This window comes from Natator depressus, chromosome 4 (genome assembly GCF_965152275.1).
Source record: "Natator depressus isolate rNatDep1 chromosome 4, rNatDep2.hap1, whole genome shotgun sequence".
In the NCBI taxonomy this organism is placed as follows: domain Eukaryota; kingdom Metazoa; phylum Chordata; order Testudines; family Cheloniidae; genus Natator; species Natator depressus.
Genome location: NC_134237.1, coordinates 105,103,902 through 105,122,866, shown reverse-complemented (window position 1 = coordinate 105,122,866; position 18,965 = coordinate 105,103,902). Strand labels below are relative to the sequence as shown.

The 18,965-nt window shown below is 38.4% G+C and overlaps 1 protein-coding gene and 1 long non-coding RNA gene across 4 annotated transcripts in view; one reads left to right on the top strand and one right to left on the bottom strand.

The window, feature by feature from the left end:
• The window catches only part of TBC1D19 (TBC1 domain family member 19), a 106,546-nt gene that overhangs the window by 84,672 nt on the left and 2,909 nt on the right, over positions 1-18,965 (top strand). For all 3 annotated transcript variants that reach the window (XM_074951579.1, XM_074951578.1, XM_074951577.1), the window contains 6 exons: positions 3,812-3,856; positions 5,211-5,243; positions 7,376-7,485; positions 11,495-11,586; positions 17,454-17,569; positions 18,754-18,824. In XM_074951579.1, coding sequence (XP_074807680.1) covers positions 3,812-3,856; positions 5,211-5,243; positions 7,376-7,485; positions 11,495-11,586; positions 17,454-17,569; positions 18,754-18,824 — 467 coding nt within the window. The remainder of the gene's footprint in view (positions 1-3,811; positions 3,857-5,210; positions 5,244-7,375; positions 7,486-11,494; positions 11,587-17,453; positions 17,570-18,753; positions 18,825-18,965) is intronic.
• The window catches only part of LOC141986730 (uncharacterized), a 42,965-nt gene continuing 31,385 nt past the window's right edge, over positions 7,386-18,965 (bottom strand). Inside the window, exon 4 of the long non-coding RNA XR_012639353.1 lies at positions 7,386-7,483. This is a non-coding gene — a long non-coding RNA (uncharacterized LOC141986730). The remainder of the gene's footprint in view (positions 7,484-18,965) is intronic.

Genomic DNA, 18,965 nt, shown 5'->3' with positions numbered 1-18,965 from the left:
CAAAGGGTGAGTACAAAGAAATAGTGAGAACATATTGGTCAGCATGATAGGTGGCAGTCTCGGCATACTAGCAGTGTAGCTTTTGTCAATTTTACATAGGCCTATTGACAAAGGAGAGTGTTATGGAGGGTTTTGGAGGAAGCTAAAGTTAGTTTTGAAGATGTTTACAGGGAATTTCTTCTAGGCGTGAGGGTCAGCATTAGACGAAAGCACAAAGTATACAATCATGTAATTAAAGACTATATAATAATGAATACACATATGCACGGGCAATCTTTGTTCTCATATTTCCTGACTTAGAAGTGCTTGACCTTAATATTATTTTAAGTTAAGGTTTTTTATGTGTAATTTCCTAGGTGTTTACAAAAGCAAACTGAAAAAATAAATTCCATCACGTGTCATTATATTGACACCTTCAGGGGTCATCAGCAGGGTTGGAACCTTGAGATCCACTATACAGACCTCTGCCACTTGAGCTCATGGAGTAACTGATTGCAGTAGCAGGTTGTCATCCTCTGTGTGGACAAGTACTACAAGGGGATTCGACATTTTTGTCAGGGTTTTCACAGATATTTACTGACCGCAGAGGACTCAGGAATCTGGGTTCCATTCCAGGCTCTGGAGAGGAGTGTGCTCTTGCCTCATTTCCCTCCAACCTATCTCTGACCTGTCACTTCCCCACCCTTGGCTCTTTGTCCCTCATATCCTACCCTTACCCTCTGCACTTTCTGTCCCACTCAGTCTCTTGTCCAGCTCTTCATCTAATATGCGGGGTGTGGGCTCTGGGAGGGAGTTTGGGTGCGGGATGGGGCTCGGGGTTGGGGTTCATGAGGGGTTTTGGGGTGCCAGATCCAGGGGGCACTCACCTCTAGTGGCTCCCCGCAAGCGCTGACCTGTTCCTGCTGCTCCTGGGCGGAGGTGCAGCTAGGCGGCTCTGCATGCTGCCTCCTGGCCAATGGGAGCTTAGAACCAGCGCTTGGGGTGGGGTGGACCCACACCCTGTGCTGCACCCAAACTCCCTCCCTGTTAGTTAACCGGAATTTTTCACTTACTGGCACCCCCCCCATTTCTCCAACATGCCAAAAAGCTTTTACTCTATTCAAACAATAAATGATGTAAAGTTTTATTGAAATAAGTTTGGGATAATCAGCTATATTACTCATGAATGGTGAAGTCATCAGAGAGTTACTTTAAATGAGTGCCAATAAAATCCTACCCGTCGAACTATTGTGTATTCTGTATATGCTGCTTACTTTTATAAAAGAAAAACTCCCATTGACTTCAATAGAGCCACGATTTCACCCCTTGAGTTTAACTGCATGGTCCTTGGAATGACAGAAATATATAACAAATAAATTTTATAAACCTAAGAAACTTTAGTCCAATATCTCTGGGCTTTCAAGTGCCAGGAGGTCCCAGAGGAAGTGGTGTATATAGTCTTGTAAAGCTGGGACTCTTCACTTTCCAATCGTAAACTCTCATTGCTAGTACATTCATGAGATACTAGATTAAAGTTACCATTGGAGCAAAACTGAATGTTGACCATTTTGGATTTCCATTCAATGTAATTTTATTGAGGAAATTCCACAATTTGGTAAAGGATGAGATAGTTCCTTATCAGAGTCATTTTAAAAAATCGCATTTGTTTGAACCTACTTAAAGGTTTAGAACAAGTTCTGGTTCCAGTGAATTAGTGGACAGAATGTACATGATGATGCAGCTTCTCATATGTCCCTGAAAGTTATCCCATGTATGTTACCACTATGTATGTGTTGTGTATGATAGTATATTTTGTGTGTGTATATAATCTCAGTATATTCAAATAGCCATATTTTAATGTACTTGTGGTTAAAGTTCTTTATATGATATTAAATCTAAAAATCAGATTAATTTTAACTAAGTCCTCCATTAAGTAGACAAACTTTCTCTTCCCACAGGGTTCGCGTGAGTGTGTGTATGTGTGTGTGTGTGTGTATGTATGTGTGTGTATAATATATATATATATATATATATATATATATATATATATATAATATGTGTGTGTGTGTATGTGTATATATATATATATATATGTGTGTGTATGTGTATATATATATATATATATGTGTGTGTATGTGTATATATATATATATATATATATGTGTATGTGTATATATATATATATATATATATATATATGTGTATGTGTATATATATATACACATACATACATACATACATACAGTTGGCCACAACTAAATAGGGACGTTTTTGATCCAGTTCAATTGGTTCCGTACTCCAGTAGAACCTCAGAATTACGAACACCAGAGTTAAAAACTGACAGGTCAACCAGACACCTCATTTGGAATTGGAACTACGCAATCAGGCAGCAGCAGAGACCACCAAAAAAAAAAAAAGAGAGGCAAATACAGTACATCCACTGTGTTAAACGTAAACTACTAAAAAAAAATAAAGGGAAAGTGTTTTTTTTTTTTTTTTTTTTTTGGACAAAGTAAGGAAACTGTTTCTGTGCTTGTTTCATTTGAATTAAGATGGTTAAAAGCAGCATTTTTCTTCTGCATAGTAAAGTTTCAAAGCTGTATTAAGTCAATGTTCAGTTGTAAACTTTTGAAAGAACAGCCATAACCTTTTGTTCAGAGTTACAAACGTTTCAGAATTATGAACAACCTCCTTTCCCAAGGTGTTCATAATTCTGAGGTTCTACTGTACAGGAAACTGTATAATGTAACGCAGATTTTCTTCGTTTCCTGCTGGGTTTGGCAATATCTCTCTCACTGCGGAGGATTCTATTTTATAACGTTTGCCAAATGCAAAGAACAAGAGATGAAAACACACAATATTCGAAGAGATCCTTTTTCTTATCATAACAAATAATCATTTATTTAAGGTTTTTAAACCATGAATTTAAATAACTAGTAAAAACTTACTTTGCTGTTCTAGTTGAATGTTCTCTGTTATCTTAAAACTACAGAAAAGAAATTAAAAACATCTTTTAAAATAGGTGCAGTTGTGTTTAAGAAAAGCACTGAATTATGCCTCAAAATTGACTGTCAATATTTTATTGTGGGTCTAAAAAATAGTTTTGTATAGTATTAGCACATGCTCCTTTTGCATAGGAATAGAAGAAATTGTGTGTTCATTTTTTATTGTTGGCACTGATATTAGATTTGAAAAAAAGGGCTTGTTGGAGCAATAGGGATTTTAAGATATGAAAGAAAAATAGGAAAAGTAGTTCAGTTATGATACCCCTCCACTCCTTCAATGATTCAGCTTTAATGCAACAATTTCCTTTTCCTCTCACTAACATTTCTGCACCTTTCTAAGAGCTGTTCCTATGCATAGAACATTCTCCCTGTTCTGGTCTGCCAAGGCACTCTCCTTTTTCATTTAAATCCCTTCTGAAAACTACTTTTGTCTGCAAGGCTTACAGCGAGTGAGTCAGTTATACTCTTTATTCATTTTTATTTAACGAAACACAAAACGTAACAATCTCCAGAATGTATGTATGTGCACAAACACACACAGTATCCATGTGATGCTATTATTGAACTCCTCCTTCTCCCTCATCTCCTCTCTACGGTTTGCCAATCTCCTTTGTTGTGTCACATCTATGTTTTACATTTGAGGAACACTATATCTTCTTTATTATATGACTCGTGAAATGATTTGCATGCTAGTTATCAATATAAAATGATACAAAATTAATAATTAACTTTTTAAATGATATTACTGAAAAGTAAATAAAGTTCACATTTCTAAAGAGACTTTTTACCATTTGAGTGTGTTTAAACCAATGTCTGCTCATTCACAGGAAAACTCGGCGTGGAAGAATATGCTGTTTTTTATCCACCAAATGGTAAGAATTATACTATTGCCTCCTCTAGTGGAAGCTGGGAAAATTACTACTTTTAGCAATGCAAAAATAAGCTAAACTTACCAAATAAGCAGAATAAGAGTGAACCTCAGCCAGTAGTATAATGAGATTAAAGTCATTGGGCTAGATCCTCACACTGGATCTACTGCAAAGCCACGTTAAATCTAGTTTTATTAGCCACTTTAGGATTCTCTGTGTAGGAGAATATCCTGATAGCATAGGATAAGGATAGTAGCTCATACTTCACTCTTCTCGATTCTTGCTTAGGGGACCTGACAGGAACACCACTTAATTCAGCTAATCCCTAGTTGCTCAGCACCTCTAGAAAGCATGCCACTGAGATGCCAATTTTAGGCTCTCACTTTTGATCATTTGGTCTTGATTTTTAGGCACAAAGGTATGAATATATTTATCACATTAATGCTATTAATGTTACCCTTACTGCTGCTGTTATAATCTTCTTTTCTCACTGGTCATTTTGTCCATATCAACCCCCTCCCTTTTGACTCCTGCTGCTGGCTTTTCATTGCCCTTTATATCAAATTCATGCTCTTTGTCCATGCTTTCAAGGTCCTACGTCACTGATCTTGTGTCTGTATCTCTAACCTTGTCTCCTTTTGCGTCTTCTCCATTCCAGCAACGATGCCAGTCTTGGCACATCCTCTGGCCCCTTCTCCGACTTCTGTTTCCATGTATTCTTTTATGCAGCCCACTAAGAATGAAGCATCCTCCTTAAACCCATTTGCCAAACACTTTCCCTCTCCTCATTCAAATCCCCTCTGAACACTCATTTCAGCCATGTCACCTATGGGAAATGAGATGATTTGGAGAAGAGAAGAAAATAAACAACACAACTGCCAAGATGTCTACATATCTTTACTGGGTACTGCATGAACTCATTATTTTAACTTTCTTTCTTTCCCTGTTCCATCGTTCTTGTCAGTGTATGGCCCTTGCTGGTTGTGTCTTGTCTGAAGTTGGGCCTTGATTTCATGAAAGCACGTAAGCACATGCTTAAAGTTAAACATGTGCTTACATTCTTTGCTAAATCAGGTCCTTAATCCGATCTTACAGGCGCGTAAGGACATGCTTAACTTTAACCATGTGAGTAGTTCCACTGAAATAATTGGGAATACTCCCTGTTTAAATTAAGCATGTGTGTGTTTGCAAGATCAGGGTCTAAGACTCTAAGCTCTTCAGGATATGGAATATGTCTTTAGTTGTTCCTGTGAAGCACAAAGCTCAGTTTAGGAATTTGAAAAAGCAATAAATATGAATACTTCTATGGATAAATAAACAAATATAAAAGGATAAAAGAATCTTCCTTATTTTGTAGGTGTAATTCCTTTTCATGGCTTTTCAATGTATGGTAAGTATGACTTTCAAATTACTATTTTAAGTAATAATTCTGCATAGTTTTTGTAAATAAACCACAGTTTATATCACACATCCACATGTTTTTGGTAAACTGTAAACTATTCTTTTATGCATTTTAAACATTTATGTATTCCACTTGTTTGTGTATCCAAGGTGTGTATGCATAATTAGAAAAATGTCCAGACTGATCTCATTTGCTCTTGTTGTAACTTGCTAACATGTGGGAGTCCCTATACAGAGAACTATTATTGGAACACTTGATCTCTAGGTCAGAAGCTAGCTTCATTCATGGTAATTGAATTTCAGTGTACACAAATGGGGAGAGAGGATGGCTTGCCAGGCTGTGTTATCTTTGTGTTGTGAGTAGGCAAGAAATGTGTGAACAGTGGTTTCTTATAAAAGTGAATTGTATGTAAAAGGCCCACTGGCATAAACACATGGCTAGGACAGGTAGTGAGTGGCATCATATAATGGAATGTTCATGACTTACTGCTAAAAGGGAAATTACAAAAATGTCTTTTGTGAATACAATGAATAATTCACAAAATATTAGCAGCTTGTTAATACTAGATGGTTTGGGCTCTCTCTCTTTACTGCATTAGTATGTCTTCTCTGGAAATCCTGATTTTTAAAAAAAAGTTTGGATTAAATGAACATGTCATTATGCCAACAAGAATTCAAGAAACAATTAAATTCTGTATTTTGTGAGAAATCCTTTAGCACTCAGAATGGACAAGGCAGCTGGTGCAAATGTACAAATTAAAACTGGTTCCTTCTCAGATGATGATGGAATGTTTTTGTTTAGTTAAGTTTCTGCTTTTTCTGATAAGTTTCAACAGCTTTTCTTTTGTGAAGAGCATAAGTAGCCTGGGAAGTCACAATGGGAGAGAACATCAAGAGGTACTACTCCTATTTAGTAACTTGCATTCCCTACCATAAACAATACAGATTTAATCATTATTATCTCCACTGTTTGAGCTACAAAAGATGGAGTGTCACTTGAGTATGGAATCCTATTTGAATCCTGGTTGGCATAGAGAATCTGTCTTCTAATGGCAGGTTTCAGAGTAGCTGCCGTGTTAGTCTGTGTTTGCAAAAAGAAAAGGAATACTTGTGGCACCTTAGAGACTAACCAATTTATTTGAGCATAAGCTTTCGTGAGCTACAGCATCCGATGAAGTGAGCTGTAGCTCACGAAAGCTTATGCTCAAATAAATTTGTTAGTCTCTAAGGTGCCACAAGCACTCCTTTTATTTTTGTGTCTAAGTACTGAACTGCTTGGTTACAAACTCCTCCTAACCTTCTCACAGTTGATAATGTTGAAGTCACAGCCAGGAGTCCTTCACTTTCTCAGCCTGACTGGAGGTTTGTTTTAAAAACTGTCTCTTAAAATGACTTAATGTTTAGAGTTGAAACAACCCTTTAGAAATCCACCCAGCTTAGTTTAATTAGATAGCAATTTTTTGGATCAGTTAGTATTTAAAGGACTTCATAATGGTTGCCCAGTTAATGTAAATGTTCATCCAGATCTTAGAATGAGTATGCAAGTGTCCATATATCTTTTGACTGATCGTACTTATATGGTCTTCATTATTGTAGTTTCTGAGCACCTCATTGTCTTTCATATATTTACCCTTACAGCACCTCTGTGAGGTAGTGAAGTGCTATTAGTCCCATTTTACAGATGGGGAACTGAGTCCGAGAGAGACAAAGTAACTTGCCCAGCATACACAGGAAGTCTGTAGTGGAGTACGAAATTGAACCCAGGTCTCCTGAGTCTCAATCTAGCACCAGAACCACTGGACTATCCGTCCTCAAAACATATTTTTGATGATCATGCAGGGCCAGGTCTATGGAATAGGCAGGATCCAGTTAGTTCTGCCTCTTGAAATCTATAGGGTTGTAACATGGACTACAATATTCACCTTTGCTTGTCGTTTCTTTTAATAATAGGATGTAATATTAAAAATAAATATACCTTTCTAAATAAATCAGAACTAATTTATAAATTTATTATTCTAAAGGGATTATTGGCTTGTTTTTCCTCCTACTTCATGCACTTGCTCATTGAACTATTTTAACAGTTTACAGCATTGAGTCAATTAAATTCTTTTATCATTTCAGTTGCTCCACTTTGTTTTCTGTACCATGAACCTTCCAAATTGTATCTGATATTCCGTGAGATGTATGTGCGTTTTTTCTTCAGACTCCATTCCATATCTTCTCATCCTTCTGTAAGTTCATTAGGAAATAAGACCCAATCAGTCTATATTTCTATTTGTTATGGAACAATAATGCTTAGTAGCATGATTTTATTTTAATTTCTCAAGTGTACATAGCTGAGTTATGTCCCTTTAACTATGATGAAAATGTCATGCACATCTGAAGTAACATTATATAACTTTATTTGAAATCCTATAATTTATACCTCAATAATAGTAAAAGTCTCTGGCAAAGGCATATTTTAATAATACAGTGGTCATGCTGTCAGGCTTTGGGGGGAGTCAAATTCAGAACAGCACTTACGCATGTGTTTAAGTGCCTTCCTGAATGATGCCAGTTAGTTGTGTGTGATACAGAGGTAGTAGACAATGGACTTCAGTGTTCTTTGAGTTACTCTGTAGTAGAATTACATTGGATACCTCTATTACGAAGACTCTTATGAGACTTGAGCACTATAGTTTATAGGTTTAGTCATTACTAGTCATTTTCAAAGGGGTCTCAACTTAGCCTCTTCTTACTCATGCGTCTTTGTGTATAAACATACTTGAATGCACTTTTTTAAGCACTATCATATGCTGGTGATGGAATTTGTGTGAATTCTGTGACTTGCATGTGCAAGTGTTTGTGCATGCCAAGTTGTTTAAAAAATTGACTTGCATTTGTATAAAGTTTTGGTTGCCTTATTTTTTGTTTATGCTGTTTACAGTATTAACTATTAAAGTATAACATTCTTCTTTTCTATTTTGTATAAAATCTTATAAAGTATAAAATACTTTTATTTAAAAGAAAATGGCATTCATTTAGCTAAGCATACGATTTTTAAAATTCCCATGATTACAAGTTCTTCTTGCCCTACATAAGCTATAGAAAATGTTTTAAACTGACAAGTGTTTTTTCCATTAAGGGGTTTTATAAATGAAGAGAGCAATCATATTTCCAATTATGTAATGATGTATTATGAATTATGTGAACAGCACAGAAGAATGTCCAATAAAATTAAAATGAGGGCCACTAAGAATCCATTGTGATACAGATGGTGGACTATTTTGTTAAAAAGTGACTTACAGCTGATCCTGCAAATGCTTACTCCTGGGAATACCACTTAGTACTGTGAATAGTCACATTGATGGTCAAATAAATAAACAAACGTCACAGTGGTAGATATTCTGTCTGGTAATAAACATTTACAGGATTGGGCCTATGCTTTGGTATATTAGCAGCATGGTATCCCAGTGTATGGGAATGTATGCTAGTTTCCATCATGATTTTTTTAAAGGAATTTTTAAAATGGGGAATATTTGTTTTTCCACAGTTTAGACCACTTAACTTGTCCTTGTAATAATTTGATTTGTCACTTTTTCTAATTATAATTCAAAAAGCCGTGCTTTTGTCTGTGTCCAGGTGTAGTGTAACTGGAGTCTATTTTATCAGAATAAAACTAAGACCACATAGATTGTGTACTACTGGGCCTTTAATAGACTTAGAGACAGATTTTTAAAAGATATTTAGGCATCTAAAATACAGATAAGTGCCAGTGCCGAGGTGGGATTTTCAAAAGTACCTAGTCACCTAACTACTATTGAAATCAATGGGTCTTAGTCATTTAAATGCTTTTGAAAATCCTACTTAGGCACCTATCTGTATCTTTTGGTGCCTATATACTTATAAAAATCTGGCCTTTAGACCTTAACCCTAGAGATACTACACATGAGTGACTTGGAGTTGAATGTGACTACTCATTATATATAAAGTTATTTCAGGTGTGGAAGTGCTTGTAGGATCAAGGCCTTAGAAGTTGAAGGGATCTGGTTTGCTCATGTTACTCTAGTTGTGTATCACTGTGTTAGGATATAGATATTCAGGCCTGTCTGTAAAGGCCTATACTCTAATTTAGGTGTATTCTTATCACTTAGCTAGTTAGAGGTATAAAAGAGAGAATCAAAATCACTGTCTGACTGTATAAGGCCTTTGGCTAAGCAGCAGAGGCAGCCATAAGCTGGGAAGCGAACAGTCACATCCTCACATTCCAAACTAGTCACATTGAAATAAGGTGCTATTGGGCTGTTAGGAATACAATTCTGTCCTGATAATGCCTATAGCCCCCAGAGAAAGAAAGGGAAGTGCCTAGAAAATGTAAAAGGAAACTTAGTTTGATAGCATCCTGTCTGGCAAGAACTCACTTAATATCAATAGCGGGGATGTGAAATCCTCACTTCTGTATTGTTTTGTCATTATAGTTCCCACTTTGCTATTGTTTATTTGCTATTGTCTCTGTCTGGTTCTGTGATTGTTTCTGTCTGCTGTATAATTAATTTTGCTGGATGTAAACTAATTAAGGTGGTGGGATATAATTGGTTAAATAATCATGTTACAATATGTTAGGATTGGTTAGTTAAATTTCAGTAAAATGATTGGTTAAGGTATAGCTAAGCGGAACTCAAGTTTTACTATATAGTCTGCACTCAATCAGGAAGTCTGTGTGTGGGGGTTGGGGGGAAATGGGAACAGGGAATAGGGGTGGGGAATTGGAATCATGTTTTGCTAAGGGGGGGAATGGGAACAGGGACACAGGTAAGGCTCTGTGGTGCCAGAGCTGGTTAGGAGGACACTAAGGAAGGAAACTGGAATCATGCTTGCTGGAAGTTCACCCCAATAAACATCGAATTGTTTGCACCTTTGGACTTCGGGTATTGTTGCTCTCTGTTCATGCAAGAAGGACCAGGGAAGTAAGTGGGTGAAGGAATAAGCCCCTAACATCTTGGTGCCGTGACTCGAATGCATCGCATCGGATAGGTGAGTGGCAGCCTGTAAGTCCCCCTCCCCAACAGTCCGCGCAGCTGCCTGGAGTGAGTATAGTGAACTCTCATGATGGTAGTTGCGGGTTCTGGCAAGCCAGGGTAAAGGATTTTTTGGATAAATGGATAAGGAAGAGCCAGAGCCCATACCAGGTGCAGGGGTCAACCTGGGATGAGATTAAAAAGGAAATGGAGGAAGTGTTAGGGGCTTATTCCTTCACCCACTTACTTCCCTGGTCCTTCTTGCATGAACAGAGAGCAACAATACCCGAAGTCCAAAGGTGCAAACAATTCGATGTTTGTTGGGGTGAACTTCCAGCAAGCATGATTCCAGTTTCCTTCCTTAGTGTCCCCCTTCCCAGCTCTGGCACCACAGAGCCTTACCTGTGTCCCTGTTCCCATTCCCCCCCTTAGCAAAACATGATTCCAATTCCCCACCCCCATTCCCTGTTCCCATTCCCCCCCCCACACAGACTTCCTGATTGAGTGCAGACTATATAGTAAAACTTGAGTTCTGCTTAGCTATACCTTAACCAATCATTTTACTGAAATTTAACTAACCAATCCTAACATATTGTAACATGATTATTTAACCAATTATATCCCACCACCTTAATTAGTTTACATCCAGCAAAATTAATTATACAGCAGACAGAAACAATCACAGAACCAGACAGAGACAATAGCAAATAAACAATAGCAAAGTGGGAACTATAATGACAAAACAATACAGAAGTGAGGATTTCACATCCCCGCTATTGATATTAAGTGAGTTCTTGCCAGACAGGATGCTATCAAACTAAGTTTCCTTTTACATTTTCTAGGCACTTCCCTTTCTTTCTCTGGGGGCTATAGGCATTATCAGGACAGAATTGTATTCCTAACAGCCCAATAGCACCTTATTTCAATGTGACTAGTTTGGAATGTGAGGATGTGACTGTTCGCTTCCCAGCTTATGGCTGCCTCTGCTGCTTAGCCAAAGGCCTTATACAGTCAGACAGTGATTTTGATTCTCTCTTTTATACCTCTATAACTAGCTAAGTGATAAGAATACAGCTAAATTAGAGTATAAGCCTTTACAGACAGGCCTGAATATCTATATCCTAACACACTGATGTATTAATTGTTTGTCTTAATGCTTAAATTAAAACTATATTAATATTTAATTTGAATATATGAGTAGTAGTGAATATGTTTTCAGGGTGTGGTGGTGTTGTTTTGCTAGGGCATCGTATCACTATGTTTGCTGTTTGAGACCCTCCTTCAAACCCATCTCCCTCAGCTCTTCTATCATCTTCGAGAAATTGGGGCGCAACCGTAAGTACTTGTTCCCTGTCTCACCACTTATTCATGACAATAACTGTAACTCACATTGTTCTAGAAATGATGTTCTGTGATATTGTAACGTATGGGGAGATTTTTAGCAGCCCAAAGGTCAGTTAAGTGTCCAACATACATTGAAAATCAATTGGAGTGGGTTGCCTAACTTCCATGTGTGCTTCTGAAAGTCGTCCCCTACAGGTCATAAAATGGGCTTGCATCTTTTAAAATTCCAACATGAAGCACTGTACTTCCCTCTTTGGCAATGGAAGGGTGAGCATATTTGGTTTGTTTTGGCATACCTTAAACAAACAGTGGTTTGTCTAAGGTATGCCCAAACAATAAAACCCCTGAGAATAAAAACTCATAGGAATTCCAGTATCGCAGCCAAAAGGAATTTCACGAGAATTTCCCTGGCCTACAGGCTCGATAGTATATCAGGAAAATCCTTAAGATCTTTTCTGCCTTGTATATAAATGCCAAATTCTCAATGTGTGGTTTTAGCCAGAGGCCAGATTCTACAATTAAGATTGGATATTAAACAGACTTCTGCTTTCCTTTATATTACATTTTTGACTGAATTACTGAAAAATTAACTCTTAGGAACCAACTCACTGAAATAAGGATCTGATTTCCAAACAGATCTCAATAATTCATGCCAGATCTGCTAGGACTATCTCAGTTCATTTCTTGGGGAACCGATGGTTGGATTACAGTGTGATAGAGAGAATATTAAAAGAACAACAGTGAACTATCCTAATGAAAAGGAAAGATGGGAAGAATAATCAGAGGCCTATATGGCTCCATCAAGGAGCTATTTTATGACCTGTTTCAGAGTAACAGCCGTGTTAGTCTGTATTCGTAAAAAGAAAAAAGAAAAGGAGTACTTGTGGCACCTTAGAGACTAACCAGTTTATTTGAGCATGAGCTTTCGTGAGCTACAGCTCACTTCATCGGATGCATAGCATATTGTGGAAACTGCAGAAGACATTATATACATATATATATATATAGAGCTAGCTGTTACGAGCAGGACAGTGGGGTGGGAGGAAGTTTTGTTTCATGGTCTCTGTGTGTATATAATGTCTTCTGCAGTTTCCACAATATGCTATGCATCTGATGAAGTGAGCTGTAGCTCACGAAAGCTCATGCTCAAATAAACTGGTTAGTCTCTAAGGTGCCACAAGTACTCCTTTTCTTTTTTCATTTTATGACCTGAAAATCAAAAAAGGAGTCCTTCAAAGAAAAAATGGAAATATGGACTAATTGCTAAGGTTGACTACAAAAGAATAGCACACGCATGTAGGGACAAAATCAGAAAGGCTAAGTCACAAAATGAGTAACACTTAACAAGGACCATAAAAGGAAATAAGAAGAGGTTCTATAAATACATCAGGAGCAAAAGGAAAATGTAGGATGAAGGAAAATGTAGGTTCTCTATTTAGCATGGAAGGAGAGCTAATACCAGACAACATCAAGAAGATTGAGGAGTTTTGCTTCAGCCTTCACTAAAAAGGTTAATGGTGACCAGATAGTCAATATAATAAATATGAACAACAAGGGGGAAGGAACACAAACCAAAATAGGGAAAAAACAGATTAAAGAGTATTTATATAAATTAGATGTATTCAGGTTGGCAGGGCCTGCTGAACTTTATCTAAAGGAGCTAGCTGAGCAATCTCAGAACTGTTAGCAATTACCTTTGAGAACTTGTAGAGGATGGATGAAGTCCCAGAGGACTGGAGAAGGGCAAACACAGTACTTGTCTTTAAAAGGGGAAAGAAAGAGGACTCCAGGAAATTGTAGATCAGTCAGTAGAACTTCAATACCTTATAGTTTGTTCCCAGCCCGGAACAAATTATTAATCAATCAATTTGTAAGCAACTAGAGGATAATAGACTTATAAGGAATAGCCATTATGAATTTGTCAAGAACAAATCATGCCAAACCAACCTAATTTCCTTCTTTGACAGCCTAGTGAATAGAGGGGAAGTTGTAGACGTGATGTATCTCCATATTGGCAATGTTTTTCACACAGTCCCACACAGCATTCTCATAAACTAGGGAAGTGTGGTCTAGATGAAATTATTAGAAGATGGATGCACAACTGGTTGGAAGACCGTACTCCAAGAGTAGTTATCAGTGGCTTGATGTCAAACTGGGAAGACACATCCAGGGCGGGGGGGCATGCAGGGGGCTGTCCTAGGTCCAATACTATTCAATATTTTCATTAATGAGTAGAGAGTATGCTTATAAAATTTGCAGATGACACCAAATTGGGAGGGGTTGCTAGCACATTGGAAGACAGGATTCAAATTCAAAATGATCTTGACATATTGGAGAATTGGTCTGAAATCAACAAGATGAAATTCAATAAAGACAAATACAAAATAGGGTTAGGGTTAATAGTACACTTAGGAAGGAAGAAAAAATCAAATGCACAACTACAAAATGGGGAATAACTGGGTAGGTAGTAGTACGGCTGAAAAGGATCTAAGGTTACAGCGGATCACAAATTGAGTATGAGTCGTGGTGACTAAAAAGGCTAATATCACTCTGGGATATAGTAAGAGGCGTGTGATACGTAAGAAGTGGAAGGTAATTGTCCCGTTCTACTCGGCACCGGTGAGGCCTGTAGCGGGAGTACTGTGTCCAATCCTGGGTGCCACTCTTCAAGAAAGATCTGGACAAATTGGAGCGAGTACAGAGGAGAGCAATTAAAAATATTAAATGTTTTAGAAAAGCCTGACCTATGATGAAAGGTTTTTTCAAAAAGCCGTGTTTACTCTTGAGAAAAGAAGACTGGCAGGGACCAGTTAAGTCTTTAAATATGTTAAGGGCTGCTATAAAGAAGACAGTGATCAGGTAGGACAAGAAGTAAATGGGGTTAATCTGCAGCAAGAGAGATTTAGGTTAGATATTATGAAAAACTTCTGTAAGGGTAGTTAAGCTCTATAAGAGACTTCCAAAGGGGGTTGCAGAATCCCCATCATTGGGGGTTTTTAGAATGGCTAGAACAAACACCTGTCAGGGACGGTCCAAGCGTACTTAGTCCTGCCTCAGTACAGAGGGCCCCAACCTGGTTCTCCCGTAGATGATACTGTAATATAAATAATAATAGCTTTTCCCCAGATTTTTAAGAAGGGAATGTCTAGAATCATAGAAGATTAGAGTTGGAAGAGACCTCAGGAGTTCATCTAGTCCAGCCCCTTGCTCAAAGCAGGACCAACCCCAACTAAATCATCCCATCCAGGGCTTTGTCAAGCCGGGCCTTAAAAACCTCTATGGATGGAGATTCCACCACCTCCCTAGGTAACCCTTCCAGTGCTTCACCACCCTCCTCGTAAAATAGTTTTTCCTAATATCAAATCTAGACCTCCCCCACTGCAACTTGAGACCATTGCTCCTTGCTCTGTCATCTGCCACCATCTGCCATCTCCTTGCTCTGTCATCTGAGAACAGCCTAGATCCATCCTCTTTGGAACCCCGCTTCAGGTAGTTGAAGGCTGCTATCAAATCCCCCCCACTCTTCTCTTCTGCAGACTAAATAAGCCCAGTTCCCTCAGCCTCTCCTCGTAAGTCATGTGCTCCAGCACCCTAATAATTTTTGTTGCCCTCTGCTAGACTCTCTCCAATTTGTTCACATTCTTTCTGTAGTGGTGGGCCCCAAAATGGATGCAGTACTCCAGATGTGGCCTCACCAGTGCCAAATAGAGAGGAATAATCACTTTCTTCGATCTGCTAGCAATGCTCCCACTAATGCAACCCAATATGCCATTAGCCTTCTTGGCAACAAAGACACACTGTTGACTCGTATCCAGCTTCTTGTCCATTGTAATCCCCAGGTCCTTTTCTGCAGAACTGCCGCTTAGCTAGTCGGTCCCCAGCCTGTAGCAGTGCATGGGATTCTTCCATTCCAAGTGCAGGACTCTACACTTGTCCTTCTTGAACCTCATCAGATTTCTTTTGGTCCAATACTCCAATTTGTCTAAGTCACTCTGGACCCTATCCCTACCCTCCAGCATATCTACCTCTTCCCCCAGTTTAGTGTCCTCTGCGAACTTGCCGAGGGTGCAGTCCTGCTCATCATCCAGATCATTAATGAAGATGTTGAACAAAAACGGCCCCAGGACCGACCCCAGGGCACTCTGCTTGATACTGGCTGCAAACTAGATATCGAACCATTGATCACTACCTGTTGAGTCCGACAATCTAGCCAGCTTTCTATTCACCTTATAGTCCATTCATCCAATCAATACTTTTTTAACTTGCTGGCAAGAATACTGTTGAAGACCATAACAAAAGCTTTGCTAAAGTCAAGGAATATCACGTCCACCGCTTTCCCCATATCTACAGAGCCTGTTATCTCATCGTAGAAGGCAATTATTTTGGTCATGCATGACTTGCCCTTGCTGAATGACTGTTTCTGATCACCTTCCTCCCCTCCAAGTACTTCAAAACGGATTCCTTGAGGACCTGCTCCATGATTTTTCAGGGGACTCAGGTGAGGCTGACCGGTCTGTAGTTCCCTGGATTTGCCTTCTTCCCTTTTTAAAAGATGGGCACTATATTTGCCTTTTTCCAATCGTCCGGGACCTCCCTCGATCTCAACGAGTTTTCAAAGATAATGGCCAATGGCTCTGCAATCACATTAGCCAACGCCCTCAGCGTGCATTGCATCTGGCCCCATGGACTTGTGCATGTCCAGCTTTTCTAAATAGTCCTTAACCTGTGTGTGTTTTTTTTTTTTTTTTTTTTTAAACAACTGAGGGCTGCTCACCAGTGCAGCAGCCCTGACCATCTTCTTGTTGCTAACATACCTGTAGAAACCCTTCATTGTTCCCTTTCACATCCCTTGCTAGCTGCAACCCCAGTTGTGCTTTGGCCTTCCTGATTTCTCTCCTGTATGCCTGAGCAATATTTTTATACTCCTCCCCTGGTCATTTGTCCACTTCGTGTAAGCTTCTTTTTTGTGTTTAAGATCAGCAAGGATTTCACTGTTAAGCCAAGCTGGTCGCCTGCCATATTTTGCTATTCTTTCTGCACATTGGGATGGTTTGTTCCTGCGCCCTAAATAAGGCTTATTTAAAATACAGCCAGCCCTCCTGGGCTCCTTTTCCTCTCGTATTAGCCTTCCAGGGGAATCATAGAATATCAGGGTTGGAAGGGACCTCAGAAGGTCATCTAGTTCAACCCCCTGGTCAAAGCAGGACCAATCCCCAATTTTTGGCCCAGATCCCTAAATGGCCCCCTCAAGGATTGAACTCACAGCCCTGCGTTTAGCAGGCCAATGCTCAAACCACTGAGCTATCCCTCCCTGATCCTGATCCTGCCCATCAGTTCCCTGAGGGAGTCAAAGTCCACTTTTCTGAAGTCCAGGGTCCGTATTCTGTGGCTCTCCTTTCTTCCTTTTGTCAGGCTCCTGAACTTGACCATCTTCATGGTCACTGCTGCCCAGGTTGCTTCCCACTTCTACTTCCCCTACCAATTTTCCCCTGTTTGTGAGCAGCAGGTCAAGAAGAGCATGCCCCCTAGTTGGTTCCTCCAGTAATTGCACCAGGAGGGGTGTCGTTGGTTTTAGGGCTTTGGGTGGAGCTGACTTAGAACCCTGTCAATTGGTTTCGTGGGTTAGGAAATCTTTTTATTAATAAAATTGATTTGGAGCCCAGTCATAGAAGATACTGAATATTTCCCTACCAGTTTTGATTACGGTTTCAGGACACAACTGCCGCATAAATATTAATAATCATAATAATAAATAATAATAAACGAAGACTTGCAGGTCATGGAATTCTTTTTGAAATGGTATATCTGTAATTTGTGGGAGAAATATAATACTTTCTTGTTTTTCCAATTGTTTACAGACTACGAATATCGTTTAAATGGATGGTACGAGCGTTCTCTGGTTACTTAGCTACAGACCAACTTCTGCTTTTGTGGGACAGAATCCTAGGATACAATTCTCTAGAAATTCTCGCTGGTAATGAAAATTTTATTTGTGGATAATTTTAAAGATAATACATGACAAATTAACATTGATGTTACCAAGAGAGGAAAATTCAATTCTTTTTATATGACTGCTGAAAACAGATTTGCTGAAAGTCAATATATATTAAATAGGTAAAGTGGTAATTCACAAATTTCCCAGTTCTTACAGGAATTGTCAGTGAGTTAAACTGGTTTTATTGTGACTCCTTCTCCATGATTAGTAGTAGTAGTATTTTCTTTTGATAGCATTGATAAAGTGCTAGCTGCTTTGTGAACATAAAAGAAGGCCTGTATGTTCCCTGCCCCAAAGATAGTGTAGTGCATTAGTCTAGTTTACATTAGTTTCTCACTGCTATACAAAAGATGTAGTTCTCCCTGCCCCCCTCCCAGGGAAAGATGACTCCTTTACTATCAGTAGGAGTCCTGAAAATCCTCCTTATTTTCTACTACTGTATACCCCTGCTGTTTATTTACTTTTTTTAGTAACATCATTAATTAAATTCATTAATTATAAATTTTGTAAATTTTATTATATTGACAACAAGCATGCAAAACATTTCACAAGTAATTTAAAGTGGAATTAGAAGCTTGCTTTTTTAATTGAAAATATCACACATCTGATTATTACAGAGGCACAGTGTGAGGCAAGAAGCTAGTCTGATACAGAAGCTCAATAAAACGAAAAGCTCTTGCCCTAAGAATAGAAGATTAGTCTTTCAGTTAGATTTGCATCTGTACGACGTATGCAGAGAAAGGATATCTCCCTTTATGAGAGAAACTAATTTTACAGTCCAAAAGCAACATAAATTAATAAATGAGCCCTCTGTTCACATTATGCATTGAAATTTTGCTCTTTAAATAAATGTTTATCCTCTGCCTAGAAAAGAACCAATTTAAAATGTTATTTTTAATCATGTCTTTCACACAGTTAAAACCCAGTCAGGTTAAGCACATTATTACTCAACTTTTTCCAAAAAGCACAGTAACATACTTATTCATTTTTATGAAGGAGTAGCCACATGGCAAGAACTAAAGCACTGAAATCCACTACTTACTATCCTTCAAAACCAGAATGATTGATAAAAAAAAGAGAGAGTGCTAATAATTTTAGATCAAGATTAATTCTTACAATTAATTAATAGGTCAGCAGTTTAAATATTGTGCATTCTTTTTCAGTCCTGGCAGCTGCTGTGTTTGCTTTCCGAGCAGTGAACCTGATGGAGGTGACATCACTGGCTGCAGCTGAAGTAAGGATAAGTTTCAGTTAGAGTAGATTGAAATAGTTCTTTATGCATTGCCAATCAGAGCAATTTAAGCTTTAGATATACATGGCATGCAATACAAAGCGCTCTGCTTAAATTCTTACTTTAGGTAAAAACTCAGAGGAA